Below are 26,597 nucleotides of genomic sequence, written 5' to 3'. Positions count from 1 at the left end.
ATCTGCTGATTGATTCAGCAACAGCATGATGAAGCAATTCCCATAGACTGGCATAGGAAGAAATTCCTATAAAAATAGACTCTAAAAAGTGAGAACTTTGGGGTCTGATTCTGCAAACCAACTTCCAGGAGCATCAGATGAGCATCTGACAAGGCCCTGCTCCCTCCTCATGTCCAGGCCACCTGGCCAGTGGCTTGGCATGAGCAACTCTAAGGCTGGTAACTATGATAACAACCTTGCAGAACCTGTATGTGTGTGGGTGTGTGTTTGTATGAATGAATGTGTGAATAAATATGAGATTGAATGGAATGTTATAACTATAACTAACTGCTTACTATGATTCTTTCTGTATTTACAATAAATGTGGTATTTTGCCTTTTCCCTTTAATAAGATCCTGCTGGTTTTTATTTTATTGGTACAACAATAGGTCGATACCAGCCATTGTGGAGCCTCGCATGGCGGACCATGTACGTGCAAGCTGCCATGTGGCCTAGCAGGCACAGGCACACCCTGGCCAATGTCAGGGGAAATGTGGACACCTCTGTGATGAGGTCCGTTCTAACGGCAGGAATGTTCTTGCCCTGGTCGAGCCGAGCACGGCGCCGATGAATTCTATCCTTTGAAGTGGAACTAATGTGGACTTTTTGTGGTTGACCAGTAGTCCCAATGAGCAGCATGTGGCTTGTAATACAGCAACATTGCATTGGACCTGAGCCTTGTAACTGCCTTTGACCAGCCAGTCGTCGAGGTACGGGTAAATCTGGATACTCCAACGCCTGAGGTAGGCTGCGACTACCGCCATGCACTTGATAAACACCCTTGGTGCTGTAGCCAGGCCAAACAGAAGGACTGCAAACTGGTAGTGGGCCAAACCCACCATAAAACAGAAAGCGTTTGTGTCCTGGGAAGATTGTTAAGTGAAAGTATGCATCTTCCAGGTTGAGGGCGGCATTCCAGTCTCCCGGATCCAAGGAAGGGATAATGGAAGCCAGGGAGACCATGTGAAACTTTAGTTCTTTAGGTATCTGTTGAGGTCTCACAGGTCCAGGATAGGATGCAGACCACCCCTGGCCTTTGGGATCAGAAAATACCAGGAATAGAAACCCTTGTTCTGATAAGGAAATGGGACCTCCTCCACCGCCCACAGCTGTAAGAACCCCTGAACCTCCTGCTCGAGAAGACTCTTGTAAGAACGGTCCCTAAAGAGGGACAGGGATGGGGGTGGTGGAAATAAATTGGAGGGTGTAACCATGTGCCACCATACTGAGGACCCAGCAGCCTGAAGTTATTGCTGACCACGCTGGGAGGAAAAAGGAAAGGTGGTTGCAAAAAATTGGGAAAATTGGATCCAGGGAATAGACTGATAGGTTGCCTTTGCGCGTACCCTCAAAACGACCTTTTAGCGCCTTGCTTGGATTGGTTTGAGCCCGACTGGGCAGAGGGTGGGGGCAGGTGGCTCGTGCTCTGTCTATAGCCCTTGGGATTTTTGTGCAGCCGGTCCTGCTGGAGCTGGCTTCCTTTTCCCTGGCATAGTTGCAGTTTGAAATGCTTACGTGCTGGGCCCAGAAGTTAGAGCCCCAGTGTTTTTAGGGTGGTTTGGGAGTCCTTCAGTCCATGTAATTTGTTGTCTGTCTGCTTCGCAAACAGGGCCTGGCCATCGAAGGGGAGGTCCTGAATCGACTGCTGAGCCTCAGAGGACAACCCAGAGAGGAGCAGCCAGAATACTCACCACATGGAGATGGCAGACACCAGGGTGCAGGCGGCGGAGTCTGCCACCACTTGAAGGGCTGCCCCAGCAGCGGCTGTGCCCTCGTCAAGGATCGCCCGGAATTCTTTACGGGAACCTTCCAGGAGGGCATTTTTGAACTTGGCTGTGGTTTCCCACATATTAAAGTCGTAGGGGCCAAGGAGGGCCTGGTGGTTGGCCACCCTCAACTGTAAGCTAGACGAGGAATACATTTTCCTTCTGAACAAGTCCAGTCTCCTGAAGTCTTTATTTTTGGGGGTAGCTCTAGATTGCCCCTGGATTTGCCTGTGGTTAACTACCTCAACCACCAGGGAATTTGGGGCTGGATGGGAGTAAAGGTATTCATGCCCCTTAGTCGGGACAAAGTACTTACGCTCTGCCCATTTGGAAATGGGGGGCAGAGAGGAGGGGGTTTGCCACATGAAGGGGAAGGGGCCATGAAGGGGAAGGGGCCACCCTAGCAGGGGCTGTGGAGAAGGGGACATCGAACAGGGAGTCCGCTTGCTCCTCCAATTCGTTCACCTGCAGGCCAAGACCCTGCGACCCTCTTCAGTAGCTCCTGGTGTGCCGTAGCATCATCCTGAGGAACTGGGTGATGGGCCTCCGTGATGGCCTCGTCCGGTGCTGAGGAGCAGAAGGCCAGTACCGCAGGTTGGGCCTTGCTCATGCCCTTCCACATTAGGTGTGTGTGCTTGCTACATGCACCAGTGCTGGAAGTTTAGGTGTGTGTGCTTGCTACATGCACCAGTGCTGGGCCAGCAGGCTGTTCCCCTTGGTCCACATGGATTTGCAAGGTCTTATCCCCCGGGGCCTCAAGGACGGGAAGGAGCTGGGTCATTGAGGCCACCGGCCTGTCCGAGGCTCCCAACACTGAGTGGGCAGGCTGGGAGGGCTGGGTGAACCCCCATGGGTTCCAGGGGTACCACAGGGCCAGCCACTGGGCCTGGGGCCACAGGGCAGGTTTTGGTAATGACGGAGCACATAGCATCGAGGGTCTGGGAGGCTGCCCCGCTGATGTGGATCCTTGCTCCATACCAGAGCCATATCTGGACCGATTGCTACCTGGTGACCAGGATCCACTGGAGCGGTGACTCCGTGCCTGGCGATAATCGCGGTCAAGCCTAGAGGAGGACTGGTCTGAGCAGGATGTGCGCCTCCATGGAGACCTGGGGGACCAGCAGATCCGTGACGGACGATCGGAGATCCATGCCTAGCGCTTCGAGACCAGTACTGGGGCGAGGAGCGGGACCTGGAGGTATCACGGGCTGGGTGCCAAGGGGATCTCCCCAAATACGGAGACACTCATCTCGGGGATTGTTGGTGGGGCCTGTGGCTCCGGTCTTCTGATTGTTCCCGGGATCTGTAACAGTGTTCCGCAGTGTGAAGGGCTGGTCCCAATGTTCCTGCCGGGGAGCGCAGGCCTCCATGGGTCTGTGCCAGGTAACTGGCTAGGTCCACCTCGAATCCCACTGCCGGTGCCGAGGGTCCAGTGGCCGTAGAGGGCTCCGATGCATCTGCCTCCCTAACTCCGAGGCATGACGGTGTTAAGCAGGTGAACCGTGGCAGGACGTCCCCTGCGATGGGGAGCGGTGCCATTGGGGTGAGGGCAGACATGAAGTCCCAAGGCAGGCTTACCGTGAGGTCTGGGCACCGATGGGGCCAGTGTGGGCAACAACACGAGCATCAGGATCTCCTGTGCAGCCTGAAGTGCTTCAGACGTCGATGTCACCTGAAGCTGACGAAGGCCTGCCTCTGTGTCCAGGCAAGGAACAGGGTGGGCTGCATCGCTCAACATGAGCTGAGACCCGACATCCTGATGGGGGAAATGAGCCACTTGGCATGGGTCTTAGCTCACCCCCATCCCTGTCCTTCCCCTTGCGCGGAGTAGGAGACCGTCCCCTACCAGCCTTCTTCGACTTCTTGGCTGGGGATCGGTGCTGACTCGTCAACGGTGCTGGCGGGGCACTACGCACCGATACCACGGTGCTAGGTGCCGAGTCAGACCTTTGCTCCAGGGCCGGAGTGAGCGCTGACTCCATCAGGAACGCTTTGAGTCTGATCTCGCAGTCTTTCTTCGCCCTAGGTTTAAAGGACTTGCAGATACGACACTTGTCACTTATGTGCCTTTCACCAAGGCACCTGAGACAGCTGCTATGCAGATCATTCACAGGCATGGGCCATTTGCAATGATTGGAGGGCTTAAACCTAGGGACCAGCGCATTCCCCGTCCAAGTCTCCAACAGGGCTAACAAAACTAACTACTGCTAAGGGCTAACTAACTCTACAACTATGTACACTAACTTTACAAGAACTCTATTTCATACGAACGAAACCTAAGAAATGCTAGGAAGAGCGGCTAGCGTTCCGTGCACCGTCACTGGTGGTAAGAAGGAACTGAAGGTGGGGGGAGCTGGCAGCACCCCTTATACCGCATTATGCAGGCGCCACTCCAGAGGGTGCCAGAGCCGCTCCCCTACGGATACTATTGAAGGAAAAACTTCCAGCACTGGTGCATGTAGCAAGCACACACACCTAATGCGGAAGGGCATGAGCAAGCACTTGAAGAACTTCAGGTTCTAACATGGAAGTTCCCTTCGAATTATTTCTTTTGAAATGACCTTCAGCCTAATGAGCCCCCTCTTTCTTCACCCCGGCAAATGGCCCCTTTCAGAATCATCAGGGAGAGAGGGGGTGCTTCAGTCCACAATACCCCATTAGAAGCTTTTTACTGAATGACTCCTGTCCCATTTTCCACATTAGGGCAACACCAACCCAAATTAGCTTGACTGCTGTATGTGGTAATTGAACAGGTGCATTCTATGACTAACCCTGTGAAGTCAGCAAGCTTGGGTAACTGCATGATGCTGAAATTAATACCATGATGCTGGTTCTATGGACAAATAACTTGGAATAAAGAGAAGCTGTCACTGCTGGATAGACAGCAGTCTCTTTGGAGGCCAGCAGCTGCAGAGGACAAATTTTGGCTGGTTAGAGCAGATGTCTAAAAATCCACAACTACGCTGTGTAGTATTATTTTATTTAAACAACCACTAAGGACTTATTTAATGACATGGTCACATAGCAGGGCATCAGAAGTGAATTCCCAGCTGAGATTACAATGCATAGTGCTGAAAAACTAAGCATTGAAGATGAAGAACCAGATTCTGTATTCCACTTTATGCTGCTCAGATGTCATAAAATGCCCCTACAGTTGTTAGAACTGGCCCCCAGGGCAGTGTCAGGGGATGGCATGCCACCCTTGGTCCCTCAACTCCATTCCTGCACTGAACTCTGTTCTTAAAGGAGTGGAGAAGCTGGCCTAAAGCCTTGGCTTGTAAAAAATAAATAAATAGTAAATGTGCTAACCAAAAGCTGGTGACAAAATGTTTAAACTTTAAATAAAGTAGTCTCCAATTAGGAATCTCTGCTTCAGTAGATAAGCATTAGCAATATCCTGCTTCTGTACACCAAAAAGGCTCTAAGGATTTGTCTACATAATAAAAATAAAACAACCACTAGTATCAACACATTTTAATAAAAGGAAAACAACAACATGAAGGTTCCCAAGTGGCAAAATAGCAAGAAGTCTTACAGAAAGGATATTTATTCAAAATTAAAAACAAAAAAGGCTTACTCTTAATTTCTTTATGTGAATGTACACACTCTTCCAGAGTTAGGAAACCTCAGAGAACACCTGAAACTGAGGCAATTTACTCTTGAGCACGGTAAACATGTTGTTTTAAATTAAAATGTTTCATATTAAGACAAATTACAAGAAAACACACACTTGGTACTGTATTTTCCATTTGTCAATATGATCGGGAACCCGTATTTGTGTCATTAAATGTATCTTAACTGATACAATTAGAAGGCACTTCAGGCTAAAGTGTTTGCTTTTAAACAAATTGAATCTTATAAGTACACATTAATAAAGAAACTGTGACTTATCTTGAACAGTTTTATTTTTAAATACAATTTAGAATTAAAATATTCCACAAAACTTTAATATGTTTCTTTATAATTCTGTCCAGAAGGTGGCATCAAAGGTTATCGTATAATGTAGTGGTTTGAATAGAACTTTATCATTAGGGGCAAATACAATATTGTATGAAAAACTGCTCAACAAAAAGAAGCAAGGGATATACTCAGGATTTCTATGCATAATGCTCCAAATATCAAGATAGAAATTCACTGTACCAAGATTTAGTGTATCCTTCATTATAAAGAATAAAATTATTTTAGAAAATTAGAAAAAATGTATCCAACCCTGAAACAGAATAATTAGTCATTATAATTCAGGTTAGCACTCACTTTCAATTCCCCATATGTTAATGCTGTTTGATAACAAAGCAGAGAAAGAGGAAGTTACTCACCTTGTGCAGTTATGATGGTTTTTCAAGATGTGTGTCCCTATGAATGCTGCACTGTAGGTGTGCTTGTGTCCCTGCGCTCCTGATCAGAGAACTTTGGTAGCAGTGTCTGTTCGGCCTGCACATGCGCCGTCCCCTCTTCATGTTCTGCCACGAGGCTAACCACCATTGCACGGGCAAACCTCGATCAGTTCCTTCTCTACCGCAGAGTACCTGACGAGAACTCCGAAGTAGAGGAAAGGAGGGTGGGTCGTGGAGCACCCATAGCGACACACATCTCAAAGAGCCAGTTACTGCACAAGGTGACCAACTTCCTCTTCTTCTTCAAGTAGTGTCCCTATGGATGCTCCACTGTAAGTGACTCCCAAGCAGTATCCCTAATGAGGGGCTGGGGCTCCAGAGTCAAGTCTGCTGTGGATGACAATAATGTGGAGCCAAAGATAGCACCAGAAGCAGAGTCCCCCAGAAATAGCATAGTGTTCTGCAAAGGTATGCGCGGATGCCCCGGTTGCTTCCCTGCAGATTTCCGAGATAGGGACATTCTTGAGGAACGTGACAGAGGAGGAAACCAACCTTGTGGAGTGCCTGTGGTTCTAGATGGAGGTACTAGGTTGCAAACCTGATAGCAGTGTTTGATACAGTTGGAGACCCATCTGGAGAGTCTCTGGGCCAATACTGCTGTACCTTTAGACCTTTCTGCAATGGAAAGGAAGAGCTTAGGAGATTTCCTAAAGGCCTTCATCCTGTCAGGTAAAAGGCCAGGACTCTTCTAATGTCTAGTGTGTGCAGCATAACTTCCATGTTATCACAGTAAGGCTTAGGGTAAAAGGTCAGGAGGTGAATCAGTTGGTTTGTGAGAAAAGATGAGGTCACCTTGGGGATAACCTTCGGGTGTGGTCTGCTAGTAACCTTGTCCCAAAAGAATACTGTATTAGGGTGGTGTGCCATCAGTGCTGCCATCTCCCCCATTTTCCTCGCCAAGGTGATTGCCACTAGGAATGCTGTCTTCATAGACAGGTATGTGAGCAAACAAGTGGCAATGGGTTCAAAGGGCAGCCTAGTCAGGTGAAGATTCCTGTCTTCTGGGGGAATCTTGATGTGGGTCTGAAGGTGGTTGGACAGCTGCCTCTGTTAGAAGGAGTTTTAGTCGCAGTTCTCTGTCCTTTCGAGATTGCAGCTTGAGCAGTTGACAAAAAACACACTTCTGGGGAATATGGCTTTCCCTGCGGCGATGGACACAATAGAAATGTCCGTCCATTACAGGGATGGCTGTTTATAGGAGAGGCACCTCTTAAATCCTGGTGAACCAGGCATACTCCACACGGGTAGTTCCCAGAAAAAGGGGAAGTAGTAAATAAAGTTGGGTTTTTGTTCGTTTTTTTAAAGAAAAAAACAAATGAAACTCTAAACTCACAAAAGAAAGATTAGTAAATAACTAGGTTTGAACAATAGGGTTCATGATCCGATGAAAGGACAGCTAATATCTCCATCTCTAGCCAGGGGCGGTTGAGAAGGAATTGAGAAGGGTTTGCCCGTGCAAGGCTGGTTAGCCTTGTGGCAGAGCATGAGGAGGGGACAACACATGTGCAGGCCGAATGGATACTGATACCAAAATTCTCCGATCAGCAGTGCAGGGATGCATGAGTACCTACACTGCAGCACCCCCAGGGACGCTACTTGAGGAAGCAGCAGTTATTTACTGGGAAGTCACTGATTTGTAAAGAACATAAATGTTGACAATTTCTCTCTCTATAGTTCTCCCTTAGCAGCAATTAATGTTCAGATATACAGATTTTTAAATGGCTGATGTTAACTCTTTTGGTCTGTTTAGGCCACACATTAATAGTTCTGTGGCATAAGTACTGTATTCAAAGAGAGTTGGACACAAGTTTAAAAAAATGTAGTTTAATATACCAATAGCTTTACAAAGTCTTCCTGCCAATTTTTGTGGCTTTACAATCACTTTTGTCTATTATTGCAAGGAAGGGAAGATCCACTCTAATGGTTCTGCAGTTTTTTCTATTTTCTTGAGATCAAACTGGAGAAAAAAAAGGTGGTGGTATTCCTCCACGCTCTTCCGAGAAAGTAAGTTCCAGTCACGTGAGTCGCCAAAACGAGAAACCACCACAGTAGATTTGGCAGATATTCAAAATATGTGCATCACATGACATCCCTGGAATCCTTGAGCTTGAGTCCCCTGAGTGGGGCTTGAATATGCCCATGGGCACTCATAGGCTCCTTGGGTATGGGTCCTTCTTGACTGAGGAAGAAATGTGATAGGATCTCTAAAATGCCACCCACCTGAGTTACCCTCATGAGACATCACACACAGTAAACTGTGCAAGGTCTGTGATCCTCCCACTCTTTTCTTCCATGAAGCATGAAACAGCTTTCAGTGCTTCCATTAAAGTTATCGCCATTGAGCAGCTGAATTAACACCTCCCTGAGATAAATGAGGCACTTCACACCTCCCAGAGCTATTATTCTGGGCTCTCTACAAACTAAGGCCATGTCTACACTAGCATTTATGTTGGCAAAACTTTTGTTGCTCAGAGGTGTGGAAAACCCACCCCGACTGACATATGTTTTGCCTGCACAAGTGCTCGTATGCACAGTGCTATGTCGCGGGAGAGCTACCACCGCTCATCGAGCTGATTTTATTACGTTGATGGGAGAGCTCTCTCCCATTGGCATAACGCAGCTACACAAGCACTCTTGCAGCAGCTCAGCTGTATGGCTGTAAGCTTGTTAAGTGTAGACATGGCCTCAGGCTCTGCATCAGTAATTCCTGGTTCACATTTTTGAGGTTTTCTTTGCAACCACAACAGCTAGTGAAGGAGAAACAGAACTCAAGAACAGCTTTACAGAGTTGGAAAATGAAGAAGGGATACAGCAGGATGGACTCTGCTGGTGGAAGGGCAAGGAAGAGAAGAGCGGCGAGTCCTATAGGAAAAGGGGAAGAGTCAATGGAGACAACACCAAATATGAGCCCCAGGAGGATACAGGGCGGGTTGAAGAGGATTACAAGGGAGAATAGGAATGGAAAGGACTTGCAGCCAGAGGGAACAGGGGATAGACTGGAGAATTGCACCGTCACCAGGAAAAGGCAGGTCTACATGACTGGGGACTCTTTACTGAGAAGGATGGACAGGCCTGTAACCAGAGCTGATCCAGAGAACAGAAGGGTGTGCTGTCTACCGGGTGCTAAGATACAGGATGTGGACCTGAGGTTGAAGAAGATCCTAAAGGGAGCAGGAAAGAATCCACTGATCGTCCTTCACGTGGGAACAAATGATACCGATAGATTCTCGCTGGAACGTATTAAGGGAGACTATGCCAGGCTCGAGAAAACGCTTAAGGAAATCGAGGCTCAGGTGATCTTCAGTGGGATTCTGCCTGTTCCCAGAGAAGGGCAACAAAGGTGTGACAAGATCATGACTATCAACAGATGGCTCAGGCAGTGGTGCTATAAGGAGGGCTTTGGGATGTATGGCCACTGGGAGGCATTCATGGACAGAGGACCGTTCTCTCAGGATGGGCTCCATCTGAGTAGGGAGGAAAATAGACTTCTAAGATGGAGGCTTGCACAACTGATTAAGAGAGCTTTAACTAGGAATCTGGGGGAGATGGTTGGGAGATGTCCAGGTAATCTCTATGCCAGATTTTAACACTGAGAGGGAAGAAAATGAAAAAAGAAAGAATACAGCCGTGGGTTGGAGAATGGACATAAGGAGGAAGGGCAGTGTGGATACCAGTCTAATAGGTCATACTGGCGGTAGAATGTCCGTGCCTAATCGGGTGAAGAAAGTGAGTGAGGCCAAACAGCAAAAATTAAGATGTTTGTACACCAATGCGAGGAGCCTAGGTAACAAAATGGAGGAACTAGAGCTACTGGTGCAGGAAGTGAAACCAGATATTATAGGGATAACAGAAATAATGGTGGAATAGTCATCGCGACTGGAGTACAGGTATTGAAGGGTATGTGCTGTTTAGGAAAGACAGAAATAAAGGTAAAGGTGGTGGAGTAGCATTGTATATCAATGATGAGGTAGACTGTAAAGTAATAAGAAGCGATGGAATGGATAAGACAGAGTCCATCTGGGCAAAAATCACACTGGGGAAGAAAGCTACTAGAGCCTCCCCGGGATAGTGCTTCGGGTGTGCTGTAGACTGCTGGGATCTAATTTGGATATGGACAGAGACCTCTTTAATGTTTTTAATGAAGTAAATACTAATGGGAACTGAGTGATCATGGGAGACTTTAACTTCCCAGATATAGACTGGAGGACAAGTGCTAGTAATAATAATAGGGCTCAGATTTTCCTAGATGTGATAGCTGATGGATTCCTTCATCAAGTAGTTGCTGAACCAACAAGAGGGGATGCCATATTAGATTTGGTTTTAGTGAGTAGTGAGGACCTCATAGAAGAAACAGTTGTAGGGGACAACCTTGGCTCAAGTGATCATGAGCTAATTCAGTTCAAATTGAATGGAAGGATAAACAAAAATAAATCTGCGACGAGGGTTTTTGATTTCAAAAGGGCTAACTTTAAAAAATTAAGGAAATTGGTTAGGGAAGTGGATTGGACTGAAGCACTTATGGCTCTAAAGACAGAGGAGGGCTGGGATTACTTCAAGTCAAAGTTGCAGAAGCTATCAGAAGCCTGAATCCCAAGAAAGGGCAAAAATTCATAGGCAGGAGTTGTAGACCAAGCTGGAGGAGCAAGCATCTCAGAGAGGTGATTAAGAAAAAGCAGAAAGCATACAGGGAGTGGAAGATGGGAGGGATCAGCAAGGAAAGCTACCTTATCGAGGTCAGAACATGTAGAGATAAAGTGAGAAAGGCTAAAAGTCATGTAGAGTTGAACCTTGCAAAGGGAATAAAAACCAATAGTAAAAGGTTCTATAGCCATATAAGTAAAAAGGAAAAAAAAGGAAAGAAGAGGTGGGACCACTAAACACTGAGGATGGAGTGCAGGTTAAGGATAATCTAGGCATGGCCCAAAACCTAAACAAATACTTTGCCTCAGTCTTTAATGAGGAGCTTAGGGATAATGGTAGGATGACAAATGAGAATGAGGATATGGAGGTAGATATTACCACATCCGAGGTAGAAGCCAAACTTGAACAGCTTAATGGGACTAAATTGGGGGCCCCAGATAATCTTCATCCAAGAATATTAAAGGAACTGGCACATGAAATTGCAAGCCCATTAGCAAGAATTTTTAATGAATCTGTAAACTCAGGGGTTGTACCATATGACTGGAGAATTGCTAACATAGTTCCTATTTTTAAGAAAGGAAAACAAAGTGAGCCGGGTAACTACAGGCCTGTTAGTTTGACAGCCATAGTATGCAAGATCTTGGAAAAAATTTTGAAGGAGAAAGTAGTTAAGAACATTGAGGTCAATGGTAATTGGGACAAAATACAACATGGTTTTACAAAAGGTAGATTGTGCCAAACCAACCTGATCTCTTTCTTTGAGAAAGTGACAGATTTTTTAGACAAAGGAAATGCAGTGGATCTAGTTTACCTAGATTTCAGTAAGGTGTTTGATATGGTGCCACATACGAAATTATTAGTTAAATTGGAAAAGATGGGGATCAATATGAAAATTGAAAGGTGGATAAGGAACTGGTTAAAGGGGAGACAACAACACGTCACACTGAAAGGTGAACTGTCAGGCTGGAAGGAGGTTACCAGGGATCAGTTTTGAGACCAATCTTATTTAATCTTTTTATTACTGACCTTGGCAAAAAAGTGGGAGTGTGCTAATAAAGTTTGCGGATGACACAAAGCTGGGAGGTATTGCCAATTCAGAGAAGGACCGTGATATCATACAGGAAGATCTGGATGACTTTGTAAACTGGAGTAATAGTAATAGGATGAAATTTAATAGTGAAAAGTGCAAGATCATGCATTTAGGGATTAATAACAAGAATTTTAGTTATAAGCCGGGGATGCATCAATTGGAAGTAACAGAGGAGAAGGACCTTGGAGTATTGGCTGACCACAGGATGACTATGAGCCGCCAATGTGATCTGGCCATGAAAAGAGCTTGGGATGCATCAGTCTTGGGATGCATCAGGTGAGGTATTTCCAGTAGAGATAAGGAGGTGTTAGTACCGTTATACAAGGCACTGGTGAGACCTCATCTGGAATACTGGTTGCAGTTCTGGTCTCCCATGTTTAAGAAGGATGAATTCAAACTGGAACAGGTAGAGAGAAGGGCTACTAGGATGATCTGAGGAATGGAAAACCTGTCTTATGAAAGGAGACTCAAGGAACTTGCCTTGTTTTATTTAAGCTCAGTACCAATGTGGACACAAGAACAAATGGATATAAACTGGCCATCAAGAAGTTTAGGCTTGAAACTAGACGAAGGTTTCTAACCATCAGAGGAGTGAAGTTCTGGAACAGCCTTCCAAGGGAAGCAGTGAGGGCAAAAGACCTATTTGGCTTCAAGATTAAGCTCGATAAATTTATGGAGGAGATGGTATGATGGGATAACATGATTTTGGCAATTAATTGATCTTTGACTATTAGTGGTAAATAGGCGCAATGGTATGTTAGATGGGGTGGGATCTGAGCTACTACAGAGAATTCTTTCCTGGGTATCTGGCTGGTGAGTCTTGCCCACATGCTCAGGGTTCAGCTGATTGCCATATTTGGGGTCGGGAAGGAATTTTCCTCCAGGGCAGATTGGCAGAGGCCCTGGGGTTTTATTTGCCTTCCCCTGCAGCATGGGGCATGGGTCACTTGCTGGAGGATTCTCTTGAAGTCTTTAAACCATGATTTGAGGACTTCAATAGCTCAGACATAGGTGAGAGGTTTATTGCAGGAGTGGGTGGGTGAGATTCTGTGGCCTGCGTTATGCAGGAGGTCAGACTAGATGATCATAATGGTCCCTTCTGACCTTAAAGTCTATGAGCTAGAAACATACTTAAAAAAAATAAAAATAAAAAAAATGTTAAAGTTAAGATTCTGGAGAAAAAGAGGTGTTGGTATTCTGCACTGCCACAGTGCCCAAGCTTTGCCTTGGGCAGAAGAAAATGTATTTCCCTCCCATTCCTTTGTGAAAGACCCAAACAAAACCAGGAGAAATTGACAATACACAAGAGGCTATCAAATGCACAAAGTAAACATACTGGAAAAAAACAATTTTTGCTCTAATCTCTTCCAGTTATAATAATCTTAGCTCTGACTTGTAAAAATAGTAGATAAAAATATTAAGTTCACGGTGTCCCTTTAGTGTCTGTCTCAGTTTCCCCATCTATAAAATGGGTATACTACTGGACAGGTTAGATCGTAAGGGTTACTGTTTGTACAGCATTTTGAAGATGAAAGGGCCAAAGCCTATTCACATATGCATGCCTGCAACTCTCAAAGAAGTCAGTGGGTGATGTGCATGTTGATTTGAAGACAAAAATTGGCATTAAGTAGTATTCCGGTCTTGTACTTACATTAAGTTCTGTGGAGATTCTGTGTTAAATGGATTCTAAATGTGAAGGATGAAATGTTAACTGTCACTAAAAACTATTGAATAAGAGCAGCACATTAAGGTGTATTTCAGATTTACACAGAATATTAAAGAAAACATGAATACAGTTGTTTTCATTCATGCCAAAGTACTCAAATGTTAAGAAATATTTGAATCTGATAAAAATGGATACACAAATATTCAGTACTGGAGAGAAGACAGACTTCAGTGAAAAAGTGATTTATGTCACTACTGCATATGCTAGAGAGAGAGCTATCTTGCCCTTATGGATATAAGATTTATCTAGTTCTTTTTGAATTTTGCAGTTCACAGGCACTGTATGTATAGCAGTTTCCTAAATGGGAAGTGGTTTCTTCTCCCTCTAGGATTACCATGATCATTACTATTCACAGGCATTTTACCTATATGTAACATGACAGTGCATTTGATTCTGAAAACTGCTCACTCAAGTGTGAAGCTAATATCAAAAGGTATGGAGAATTATGGGTAACTGTTCGATTCAAATTTTAAATCCCCTTGTCTCTTTCCTCTAACAGGAACGCAATGAAATTTATAACTGAATTTAATCAGAAATGGTGAACAATAAAAGACTAAATAAAATAGAGAAGAAAGCGCTCAAGAAGAGGCATTCAGTTAGACTATTTAGGAAAGTTAGAAAAAACAAATACCTGCAATGAACAACAACAGGTTCTTCTCTGCCAGCCCTCTTTTTTCGTACAAGACACACAAAATCCAGGAAGTCACTGGAATCATCAGGAACCCCATGATCAGGCCATGCTACATACTGGATCTGGGTGAGCTGACGGGTTTCATTTTTCTTATCAGGAATACAAAATTTGTTCAAATGTAATTCAGACTTCATCATAAAAAACAGTGATAATCAACTACACTCCGATAATTACCTCTCATTTGGGCATCTCAAAGCACTTTATGAATATTAATTATTGGCCAACAAATATTTTAGAATCCTATTTTTCCTTATAAACAATAATAAAAGGCACTAAAATGAAAAGATTTGCATTCTTTGCATTTTAAAAGATTTTTTTCTAGCTATGCTTTTTCTGCCTCACATATCATTAGCAATACATAAGACCATAAAAATGGCCATATTGGGTTAGACCAAAGGTCCATCTAGCCCAGTATCCTGTCTTTTGACAGTGGCCAATGCCTGGTGCCCCGGAGGGAACGAACAGAACAGGTAATCACCAAGTGATCCATCCCCTATCGCCTATTTCCAGCAAACAGAAGCTAGGGATACCATCTCTACCTATCCTGGCTAATAGCCATTGATGGACCTATCCTCCATGAATTTATCTAGTTCTACCTGCAAATCCTTTTTTCTCAAGTTAATACATGAAGAATACTTACCTGTAACCAGAGTTCTTTGAGATGGAGCCTGCATATTCCCACAGTTTAGAATTGACCCCACAAATTTTGCCACCAAATATCAGAAACCCAGGCTTTCGTTTAAAAATATGAAGCTTAAAGACATTGTTTTTGGAATACTATCCTCCCCAATGTTGTTTGTTACCTTATTAAGAAATGTTTACTGAAAACTGTCTTCAGAGAGACAAAATGTGTTTCTAGGCAGCAACAATGAAAAATTTCTAATGTCTATCCTAATCTAATGTCTACTGATGTTTTGAAAAGATCGAGGGAATATATTAGAATAAATCTCTAATACTTTCTTATTTAATTATTGTCATGGCTTAGCTTTAGAATTATCTTGGACCAAATTAGATAATTAACACTCATCCCAAATGACTGACGTATTGCACTGTACCCATAATGGGAACAAGATTAAATCTCTGTTCAATTCCCTGAAAAGGTACCACTAAAACTTTTTTGTGAACAAAAGGTATGTACTCATAACAAAGAAAATAATTCACACAAAATAAAATCTTTCAAATTGAGACTCATTTTCTATGGGATTTTAAAATGATCAATTAACTGGATATATTCGATAGTCTACATGTGGACGTGCTATAAAACTGGAAAGAATGTCTGCAGTTAGGTAATTCTACTTTGAGGATTCCACAGAATTTGATGAATGACTATATTATAGTTTTACCTCAAGGTTAGTCAGTGTCATCTCTCTGAAGACATAAGCAGGATTTCCTTCCTCTGAATGGCAGGTAATCTGGAAATTTCCATATGATGAGCTTCCTGTAGGCTCTGGCCAGTACTGATGGCACTTAACCTAAGGTTTTCAAAGACGACAGTCTTTAGAGTCACAGAAAGTTATTTTTCCTCCTTTCTAGATTCAGCAAAGTTCCCTTCTGAACATTTTGTAATTACTGCTGACTTACTTACCGAACATACTGTAGGGGTTTATAATTGAAAATAAGCTATTAACCGCATAACTGGGAAAAAAAATTCAAACTAGTGTAATTTATATTAGTCCTGAGCAAATTAATACAATTAATCATTTTTAACTGTTTTTTTGCTCATATGACATAATCAAAGGATCAAATTTTGATCTGCAAATGCATGTAACTCCATGAAAGTTCTATATGAATACCTGAGGGCAAAATATGGTTTAACATTGCAGGATGTGCAGTTGCCATTAACCTTGAAGGTACCAAACTTTTCCTCTGATCTAGCTGTGTGATTATTACATAACTACACTGCCTGCGGGATCTTAACTACTTGATTTTCATACATAAAGTAAGGTAAAATCACGTAGAAGTCCTGCTTCTCTTCTCAACTTCGTTTCCTTCACACAGGCCCCAACTCTTGAGTTTAGTGTAATTGAATAGTGATGACTTTAACTTTTGAGATTACTTCTTTTTAAATATCCACTAAATATTCCCTTTTGACACCACAGTGTTAGGTCCCTCCTTAGAGCCACTCCTAACTTCTAAAATCCTAAAATAATCCTTCCTTAAGGCAGATTTACATGAAAAAGAAAACATGTTGTTATAATTTGAATAGGAGGAAGTGTCCAGTAAGCAATGACTAAGATTGCTTCATGGTGGGACAAAAATAAGGTGCATTAGGTGTTGGGTTTACCCAAGTCTTTACGGTTAAATGAGAACTTTAAAGAAGACCAACTTTATGACAAACTGCTTAAATGCCCAAATACAAAAAGAGGTCATTTCAGTTCATGCATATTTTTTATCTTTCTAACCCACCTGGCAGGGTCTGTAAGAGCAGCCATATCTGCAGACTTCCTGCTCCCCTGAGACACTCTGGCATGCAGTGTGATAGTGACCTCAGTAGCCCCATCATCAGCATTAGAGCAGGGAGTCCGCCGATGGGTAAGACAAATAAAGTCCTTTTATTTCAATATTTAGCAGCTCTCAAAGAATTCTATAAATATCAATATTAAAAAACCTCAGAGAACTGCTATTGTGTGTCTGTTCTTAGATCTGCAAAGAAAATTAAGTAAATTAAAAGAGCACTTGAACTGAAATTTGCTCTAATTGTGTTAATTTGGGAGCACACCGCATCATATAGTAAAACTGAGTCACTGAAAAATAGTTTTAAAACATTTTAAAAAAAACACACCTCAAATTATTTTTATGGTATTTAACAGGTCTGACAGCACAGAAAATACATGGTTATTTTAACAAGAAGAAAGCACACACACAACTGAACCGACGTCTGAATTAATGTGACTATCCTCAGCACAGACCAGTTTTGCTGGCCAGGATGATAGACATCTACTATAAAACCCACCAAATAAAACTCAGAATTATGATGAAATTTCAGGATATTGCAATCAGCCAATTATACTTATGTGTTTCAAGTTCTCCAACTGTTACTGAATGTTACAAATAATATACCAGCTGTTTTATGAAATACACCAGGTATGTGCTAAAATTTGAATGGTACTTCAGTGGACAGAGGCAACACAATGGGCAAAATTACTAAGGAGACAATATCAACCAGAGTTTCAGGTGTAGCTGACTTTCCTTTGTGAAATTAGGTGATGCCATTATGGCAACATATACATAATTACTTATAATTACTTTCTTATTTATAATTTGTACATATGCAGCTAATAACATGTAACATCATTTTGTATTAAAAGAAGCATATATAAAAATGGGAGTAAGCACTAACAGGACTGACTAGTCAAAAACAAATCTTTTTAAATAAAAGATTGCATGTATAGCAGTCAATTTGCTAACACTAATAATCTTTCATTTGATTAAGCAAATACCCAGAGGTAGTACTCCATTGCGTGGAGGTACAGCTTGAAAGTAATAGAATCAAACAATTATAGAACTGGAAGGGACCTTGAGAGGTCATCTAGTCCAGTCCCCTGCACTCATGGCAGGTCTAAGTATTATACAAACCATCCTTGACAGATGTTTGTCTAACCTGTTCTTAAAAATCTCCAATGATGGAGATTCCACAGTCTCCCCAGGCAATTTATTCCAGTGCTTAACCACCTTGACAGCTAGGAAGTTTTTCCTAATGTCCAACCTAAACCTCCCTTGCTGCAATTTAAACGCATTACTTCTTATCCTGTCCTCAGAGATTAAGAAGAACAATTCTTCTTCCGCCTCCTTGTAACAACCTTTTATGTACTTGAAAACTTATGTCCCCTCTCAGTCTTCTCTTTTCCTGACTAAACAAACCCAATTTTTTCAATCTTCCCTCATAGGTCATTTTTTTCTAGACCTTTAATTGTTTTTATTGATCTTCTCTGGACTTTCTCCAATTTGTCCACATCTTTCCTGAAATGCGGTGCCCAAAACTGGACACAGTACTCCAGTTGAGGCCTAATCAGTGCAGAGTAGAGGGGAAGATTTAATTCTTGTGTCTTGCTTCCAACACCCCTGCTAATACATCCCAGAATGATGTTTGCTTTTTTTGCAACAGTGTTACACTGTTGACTCATATTTAGCTTGCGGTTCACTATGACACCCAGAACTCTTTCCGCAGTCCTCCTTCTGAGACAGTAATTTCCCATTTTGTATGTGTGCAACTGATTGTTCCTTCCTAAATGGAGGACTTTGCATTTGTCTTTATTGAATTTCACCCTATTTACTTCAGACCATTTCTCCAGTTTGTCCAGATGATTTTGAATTTTATCCTATCCTCCAAAGCACTTGCTACCCTTCACAGCTTGGTATCATCCGCAAATTTTATAATTGTACTCTCTATGCCATTACCTAAACCATTGATGAAGATACTGAACAGAACCGGACCCAGAACTGATCCCTGCAGGACCCCATTCATTATGCCCTTCCAGCTTGATTGTGAACCACTGATAACTCCTCTCTGGGAATGGTTTTCCAACCAGTTATGCACACACCTTATAGTAGCACCATCTAGGTTGCATTTCCCTAGTTTGTTTATGAGAAGGTCATGTGAGACATATCAAAAGCTTTACTAAAGTCAAGATATACCACATCTGCTGCTTCCACCCAGCCACAAGGCTTGTTACCCTGTCAAAGAAAGCTACCAGGTTGGTTTCACATGATTTGTTTTTGACAAATCCATTCTGACTGTTACTTATCACCTTATCATCTTCTAGATGTTTGCAAATTGATTGCTTAATTATTTGCTCCATTATCTTTTCGGGTGCAGAAGGTAAGCAGACTGGTCTGTAATTCCTCGGGTTGTCCTTATTTCCCTTTTTATAGATTTGCACTATATTTGGCCTTTTCGAGGCTTCTGGAATCTCTCCCATCTTCCACGACTTTTCAAAGATAAATGGATAATGGTGGATTTAAGGCTGATCCATGGATCTGGATCCAATTCTCCAAAGAGCTCCATAGTATAATTAGAAAAGGAGTACTTGTGGCACCTTAGAGACTAACCAATTTATTAGAGCATAAGCTTTCGTGAGCTACAGCTCACTTCCTCAGATGCATATCGTGGAAACTGCAGCAGGCTTTATATATACACAGAGAATATGAAACAATGCCTCCTCCCACCCCACTGTCCTGCTCTTGTTTTTTCCTCCCCCCCTGCCCCCCAGATGTTCTGGTTTAACTTGGATTTAAACTTGAAGAGTGGTCAGTTTGGATGAGCTATTACCAGCAGGAGAGTGAGTTTGTGTGTGTATGGGGGTGGGGGGGGATGTGAGAAAACCTGGATTTGTGCAGGAAATAGCCCAACTTGATTGTCATGCACATTGTGTAAAGAGTTGTCACTTTGGATGGGCTATCACCAGCAGGAGAGTGAATTTGTGTGGGGGGGTGGAGGGTGAGAAAACCTGGATTTGTGCTGGAAATGGCCCACCTGATGATCACTTTAGATAAGCTATTACCAGCAGGACAGTGGGGTGGGAGGAGGTATTGTTTCATATTCTCTGTGTATATATAAAGCCTGCTGCAGTTTCCACGATATGCATCTGAGGAAGTGAGCTGTAGCTCACGAAAGCTTATGCTCTAATAAATTGGTTAGTCTCTAAGGTGCCACAAGTACTCCTTTTCTTTTTGCGAATACAGACTAACACGGCTGTTACTCTGAAACCTGTCATAGTATAATTAGCAATTGTTGTGACATCGCAAAGCAAAATTTATGACATAGCAAAGCAAACAATACAACACTGGTCTAGGCCTCCTTACAGGATTAAATCATCCCTGTCCAGAAACTTTAATCTAGAAAAAACGATGACTTTGAGTTGACAGAGCTCAGAAAAAAAGAACACACTCCAAGCAGGTAAACTTTGTTTACTACTTCACTGTAAAACCAGTCAGATTAAGTCTTTAAAAATTCATTTATGAAATATGAGAATCAAGACGTATACATGTTTCAATACTACACTATATGTTAAGACTAGTTGCATAATCTTGAAATAAAGGGTTTAAAACTGAAACACAGGAGACCCTTAACTGTAGCAATGCCTGTGAGCACTGCCATAAAAAAGAAATTCAAGATAGCCCTGTTCTACCCTAGTTGTTTATGGCAGATTCAAAAAGGGATTTTAAAAATAATATGTGATTAGATTTCAAGTTAGAACTTTGACTTACTCTGCCCCTTTCAACTTGAGTGGTCAACATTACAACCATAGATGAACCTTGTTCCCATGTCATCTGCCAAAAATCAGGACAAGTGTTTGGTAATGGACCCTGACAAGCAATGTACTGGTTTATTATGCTGGAAGAAGAGATTTCCATCTAAAAGAAAACAAATTAATAATTATTTTAGTTAAACAACATTACTCTCTTGGCAACTTTAATTTATGCACCACAAATTTAGACTTTGCTAGATAATTTAAATGAAGAAGAATGAATCAATAATATCAATACTATTCAACTGTTTACCGCTAGACCACAGATAAAAGAGCACACAAAACAAGAGAGACCTGTCAAGACTGAGAAAAAAATCACCTTATTTAAAACCGTTAAGAAACCCAAATATTTTTCATTTAATTAACTGACAGACTTTAGTTGCCAAATACCTGAGCTGTCAAGACCACAGGTCACAATGAAGGCATATGAAAAAACGTGACAGTTCAGTGTCAAAATAATTTGGGTAGACTTATGCACATTACATCTACTGTTTACAAGATTTGATCATTTAAATACTAATCCTGGAATCAAATATCTTTCCTTTGTATTCCTGAAGTGAAAAGTTAGCTGTACTTTGTTATTACTGGCTAGAAGAGACAGACCTACCAGGCTGAATTCTGCTAATATTAGTCTTGAACACTGCTACAACAATGTGCATTGGGTTACTTGGTGCTAGTTTTAACTCTAGATGGCTACTTTCTTCCAACAATGACCCCATCTGAAATAAAATTCAGGCTCTTGTTGCTGCACATAAAATCTCTCAATTTGACTGAGAGTTAGTAGGAAATTATCAACCACTGTCTTTTAGATAAACAAACCTACTAACATTTAAGCCAACTGATGAAAATACTTCCCATCTACTCCAGTCCATGTTAGATTTGAGAAACATCTTCAAAAAGAGTGAATTATCTTATTTTTACATTTTCTGCTGAAAAGCTGCAGTGGCAATTTATAAATCAACTGTTCTTCAGAATGCTGCCACAATGTACTTACAGTATGAATGACATAGAGTTCAACTCACATTTATATAATTTGCATTGATGTAGTCATCATTACTCTTCAAAATGACCCGTGTAGCATCATCTGAAAAAATATTTCAAGAACGTGTTATTTCTCTACCAAGTACAATTAAATACAGTATTTTAACTTAAAAACATACACACACATACACACACACTTACAAGGCGAAATGTCTCTATATCTATTTTTGGAAATGTTTTGAGGTAATTTGGCACAAGACATTGTCATTCCAGGCTTCTTCCTATACAGTTGCTAAAAGAGAATAAAGCTGGTCAGATAGTAACAGGCACAACATAGGACTCGTTAGCTTTACATTTACTACAGACCTTTTAAAAGCATATAAAACGAACATGAAAACATTTTCTATTCACAAGCACAATTCAACATTCATTTTGTTTTTTTTACAAGATCATTCGAGCAGCTGGACTATGTGCTCACTAAATTCGCTCAAAAGGCACAGGCTGGGAAACTGATTCGTAAGCTATTGTAGCAGGCATGCGTCTGGACAATGGCCAGTACTACTGGGGACTGTGGGAATAGCAGAGACAGTCCACTGCATCTTAGCACAGTGTTTTGGGCTAGCAGATACGTACTGTGAGTAGACCTTACTGGCTGTGCTACTGCTACACCCCGAGTCTGCCACCATCATCCTCCTACACAGTGCTTCAATGAATCTCAGGCTCCCAGTAAATGGGGGGTGTGTGCAAGCATTCCCTCTGCAGGAGTTCTGCTGCATTCTGGTACGTAGGCAGTTATGTGGAGAGGCCAGGAGTTGCTGCCCCTAACTGAACCAGCACACTTCTCAGTTCAAAGAAATATAGCGAAGAGTCCCACACTGCATGGGATATTACACAGATAACAACAGATACCTCCTGAAGACTCAGGGTAAAATGAAAAACACGTTAATACAAATTCCATTTGGATTATTAAGAACAAGTGTATATCTCATCCTAAGTTTGGATGGCACATTATAGGGAGAACAAACAATCCCTGCCCTGATGATTTTACAATTTAAGCTAGGCAATGTGACATAACTGCTTGTATTCATGAAGTATGCATAACGCTACTTCTATTCTTTTTTCTTAATTTTTCTTTTTATGTATTTATGTTTATTAATTTCTATTTTATTTAGTTTGCATCAAAGCACAAATCATTATAAGAGAAACTTTGGAAGACATATGTTCTGTATTTCTCTTTAGCTAATGTATTTCAATCCAAACATAAACATGGAAACAGGATTTTTCTTTTAACAGTTCATTTTGGCTCCTGCTTTTTAATCCTTACTTGGCCATATTCCTCATTTCCAATGTCACATCTCGGATATAACTAAAACAAAAATGGATTGCAAGGCCATCTATTTTATGACTGCTTACACTATAATGATCATTACTTTAAAATATTAAGGAGTTTTTTCCTCCACATCACTTTAATGCTTCACATATACAGACGCTTCCCGGGTTACGCAAGACACGACTTACACAAATCCACACTTATGGAAAAAGCTCCGTAAGCAAGAAATAGGAGTTTTGTGGGGTTTTTTTTGCATAATGGTCGGGTATACGTTTCTGACTTACGCAAAACTCGAGTTACACAAGGCCTTCCGGAATGGAATGATTGTGTAAGTCTGGGAGCATCTGTAGTCTATTTACTCCTGTAGAGTTATTTTTGAACAATAGTTTATTTATATCTAATACTCTGCTAACACTCAATTCCATGAACCACATTCATCCATCCATTAGTATAATTAAATATAATTTATTATTTCACTGTACCATGCCCTCATTCACTGTTGAGGTTAGGCAGGTACAATTCCTCCAAAGTCAATGGAGTGACACTCATTTACTCCAGCGGAAAGTTTAGCCTCAGTAGAACAAGAGTAGAAGTTTAATCATGCCTCAAATTATGACTGAACAAGAAGAAAAAGAGCTGAAAAATGAGCTTGGATATGATCGCAATGGCATCAAAAGCTATTTTATTTAAGTTCCTGCATGAAATTAAAAGAAAAGATCAAATCATTACTGTACATCATGCAAAACATAAATATGATCTGAAACAGAAAATTATTTCCTCAAAGCATTAGTTTTAATAGTTCTACATAAAATGAGTGACCCAAGTCAGCCAATTTTCAGCAATCTTTGTTTTAATTCAATAAGCTTAAAAAGGCATTGCTTTAGTCTTAATTTTCAGTTTAAAGGAACACAAGATTGGTAAACCAAAAATATGATTTTCCTTTTTAAAACTGTTTGCCAAATGCATGCATTTTTTGTATCATTTAGTACAATATGAATGCTTTTTTTAAAAAAAACAAGTAATCTACATGATAGCCAAATGAGCAACCCCATGAAAACTAATCACTATATAAACATATGACGGAGGAAAGAGTTTGGCAAGGAAACAGATTTCAAGCTTCCAGCGAATTACTATATATACCAAGTAGTAAAAAAATGTCAACAGCTATGAAAATTGCTCTATATAATTTATTGAGCATAAACCTGTCCTAAAGAGATTCCAATCCAATTTAAACACAGTCCATAAATCAAACCCACATACTTTAGGGTCTGATCCTGTTTTCATTAAAAGAAATGGGAATTTTGCCATAGAATTAAGAGAGAACAGGATCAGGTCTATAAAATATATACCATATTGACATTAAAAGGGGTATCTCCATTTGTCTAGTTACTTTAGTAATGTAATATATTATCTTGTCCTCCAGCCACATGACCTAATTTCAGAAACTAAGCTGGGGTGAGCTCTGTCTGTATTTTGATAGGATACCACCAAAGAACACCTAGGGGTTGAAGAAGTGGTTGTGTTGATTCAGAAGATGGTATTCTTCTCTGTCAGTCAGCAATGAGCCAATGTACAAGCATGGTATTAAGGGGAACTGCACTACTCTCTTCAAAATAAATAATGAAAATCAACTACGTATAAAAAAATTCTATTGCATTTTCCTAAAATTAGGGTTGTATTTCCCAGTTCTCTGTCCTAATACTTAAATTTCATCTAAAATCTTCCCTGCAGTTTAAATCATTTATGGTATTCTTCACTTCTTGTTTTAATTTAGGTTTTCATCCAGATGTGGGTAAAATGAACACTGGGTCTTGGGTAAAGCTTCCTACACCCGTTAGGTATTCTTGGATATGAAAGATGTTATATAAGCATAAGATCATTATAATTACAAAAACTTGGGAGTTCCAGTTATAAACAGCTTTACAGTGTACTAAAAACATTTAGATTGTACTAGATAGGTAACGTTAATTCTATGGTGACTATTTTGCACCTGTAGTGTTTCAACACAGAAGTTTTTTGATGTTTGGCTGTTCTTTCTTTACGACAGATGAGTCAATTGCCTTGCTGACAGATTCTAAACTCACTCTAGTATCATTCAAATTTGTTCTGTTGAAGCTAATTACCCAGAAAGAGACTGGTATGTGCATACAATTATAGGTTGTACATTACTTACATCAAACTGAGCCAGAATAGTTCCAGTGATAAGCCCCTCTGCTAGTTGAATCATAGATTCCCGCAGAGCATCATCATCCTGATGGACACCATCCAGGGGGGATTTCTCAGGGATGTACTGGAAGTCAGGCTCACTCTCCAGCTTCTCTTCCACCACATCATAGACAGCTACAATAAATAAAGGTAGGAAGGTTGAGGGAGGTGCTAACCTAGCATGTTCTTTGGCCGTAACAGTGAATGCTCATCTTTTAAATAAAAAAAATGGCAATTCAGTATTGCTTCTACAGGAAAATCTGTGGTAGAGTACCATTAAGAGTCAGACTTTAATCCATATCAACAACAAATTCAGTGTTGAAACCATTATGCTCCATCCTAAAACTACATTGTTATTTAGTTTATTGTTGAGTAAAAAAAGGATTTTCATGTAATCAATACTGCTAAAACCCTGCTCCCTAATCCTAGTCATATCTTGCCTTGTTTACTGTAACTTTCTCCTCTTTGGCCTCCCCAATTCCCACATCACATCCCTCAAGTCACCCTAATGCCTATGTTTATCTTTTTTGTTTTGCGTTTCACTTTGCAGGGAATTAATTAGGCTACGGCTGGCAGACTGCTGGCTAGAATGGCACTCGTAGGCCCGACCACAATTCTGTGAACGTACTGTGTAAAAGTACTGCCTGTAAACACACGTATTCGGATACACACCGCGAAGCATATACTACGACTAGCACACAAGTATATGCTCTTCTGAAAAGTTTGCCCAGAGAGCAGAACACTGTAAAAACGTGAATGAGGAAATTAGGGCTACTTGTAAATTCTGCATTTTAAGGCTTTTTATTCAAGCCACCACTATAATCAACACACAAAGGGGTATTAACTTGGTAAATCTGTAAACCAATTTAGCAGAATTTATTTTATATGACTATGACAGAGGAAGAAAATATACAAAAACAATGAAAATGGCTTAAATACACAGAATGGGAAGTAACACAATTAAATAAAAGAAGCCAGAATCATTTGTCAGTTGGTTGAGGTGCTCTAGTGGAGTGATTTCAACTATTCCAATTATTTCTCAGTATACTTTTCTGCTACATGGCTCTTTATTGTGATTGGGTAGTGGAGCAGAATTAAACACCCAGCAGCTGACTGTTGACAACATTCCAACAATATATATGCCATGAACATACTGTATAAGCTTGGTTTTTTTAAGCATTTTCTTTTATTAAGCTGCCTCCAGTAAAAATGTTGCCAATAATTCTCAATTGCTTTGAAGATATATTTTAAGTCCTTGAATACGATCAGATCTATGAGACAAAGACACGCAAAATTGCTGTTTTGGGATGGACTATCCTCCACACTGAAATCAATTTGTGCAATCATCTGGCCAATTTGTACCTAATGTGATTTAGGAATAAAATGTATGTGGAACCTTCTTGCTAAGAATACCCAATTATTTTTCATATCCCGATTTTGGGGATTTAAAATTTGTTTTGAACACTTACAATTACAGGTATGAATG

The 26,597-nt window shown here is 41.3% G+C and overlaps 1 protein-coding gene across 1 annotated transcript in view; it reads right to left on the bottom strand.

Moving 5' to 3' along the window:
- The window catches only part of PTPN4 (protein tyrosine phosphatase non-receptor type 4), a 226,146-nt gene that overhangs the window by 12,611 nt on the left and 186,938 nt on the right, over nucleotides 1-26,597 (bottom strand). The window contains exons 20-25 of the mRNA XM_084643654.1: nucleotides 25,080-25,246; nucleotides 21,778-21,868; nucleotides 21,618-21,679; nucleotides 20,555-20,701; nucleotides 15,691-15,819; nucleotides 14,288-14,436 (exon numbers count right to left, since the gene is read on the bottom strand). Coding sequence (XP_084499780.1) covers nucleotides 14,288-14,436; nucleotides 15,691-15,819; nucleotides 20,555-20,701; nucleotides 21,618-21,679; nucleotides 21,778-21,868; nucleotides 25,080-25,246 — 745 coding nt within the window. The remainder of the gene's footprint in view (nucleotides 1-14,287; nucleotides 14,437-15,690; nucleotides 15,820-20,554; nucleotides 20,702-21,617; nucleotides 21,680-21,777; nucleotides 21,869-25,079; nucleotides 25,247-26,597) is intronic.

This window comes from Lepidochelys olivacea, assembly GCF_965140295.1.
Source record: "Lepidochelys olivacea isolate rLepOli2 genome assembly, chromosome: 11".
NCBI lineage: Eukaryota > Metazoa > Chordata > Testudines > Cheloniidae > Lepidochelys > Lepidochelys olivacea.
The sequence above is the reverse complement of the archived record's forward strand: the minus strand, read 5'-3'. Positions and strand labels throughout refer to the sequence as shown.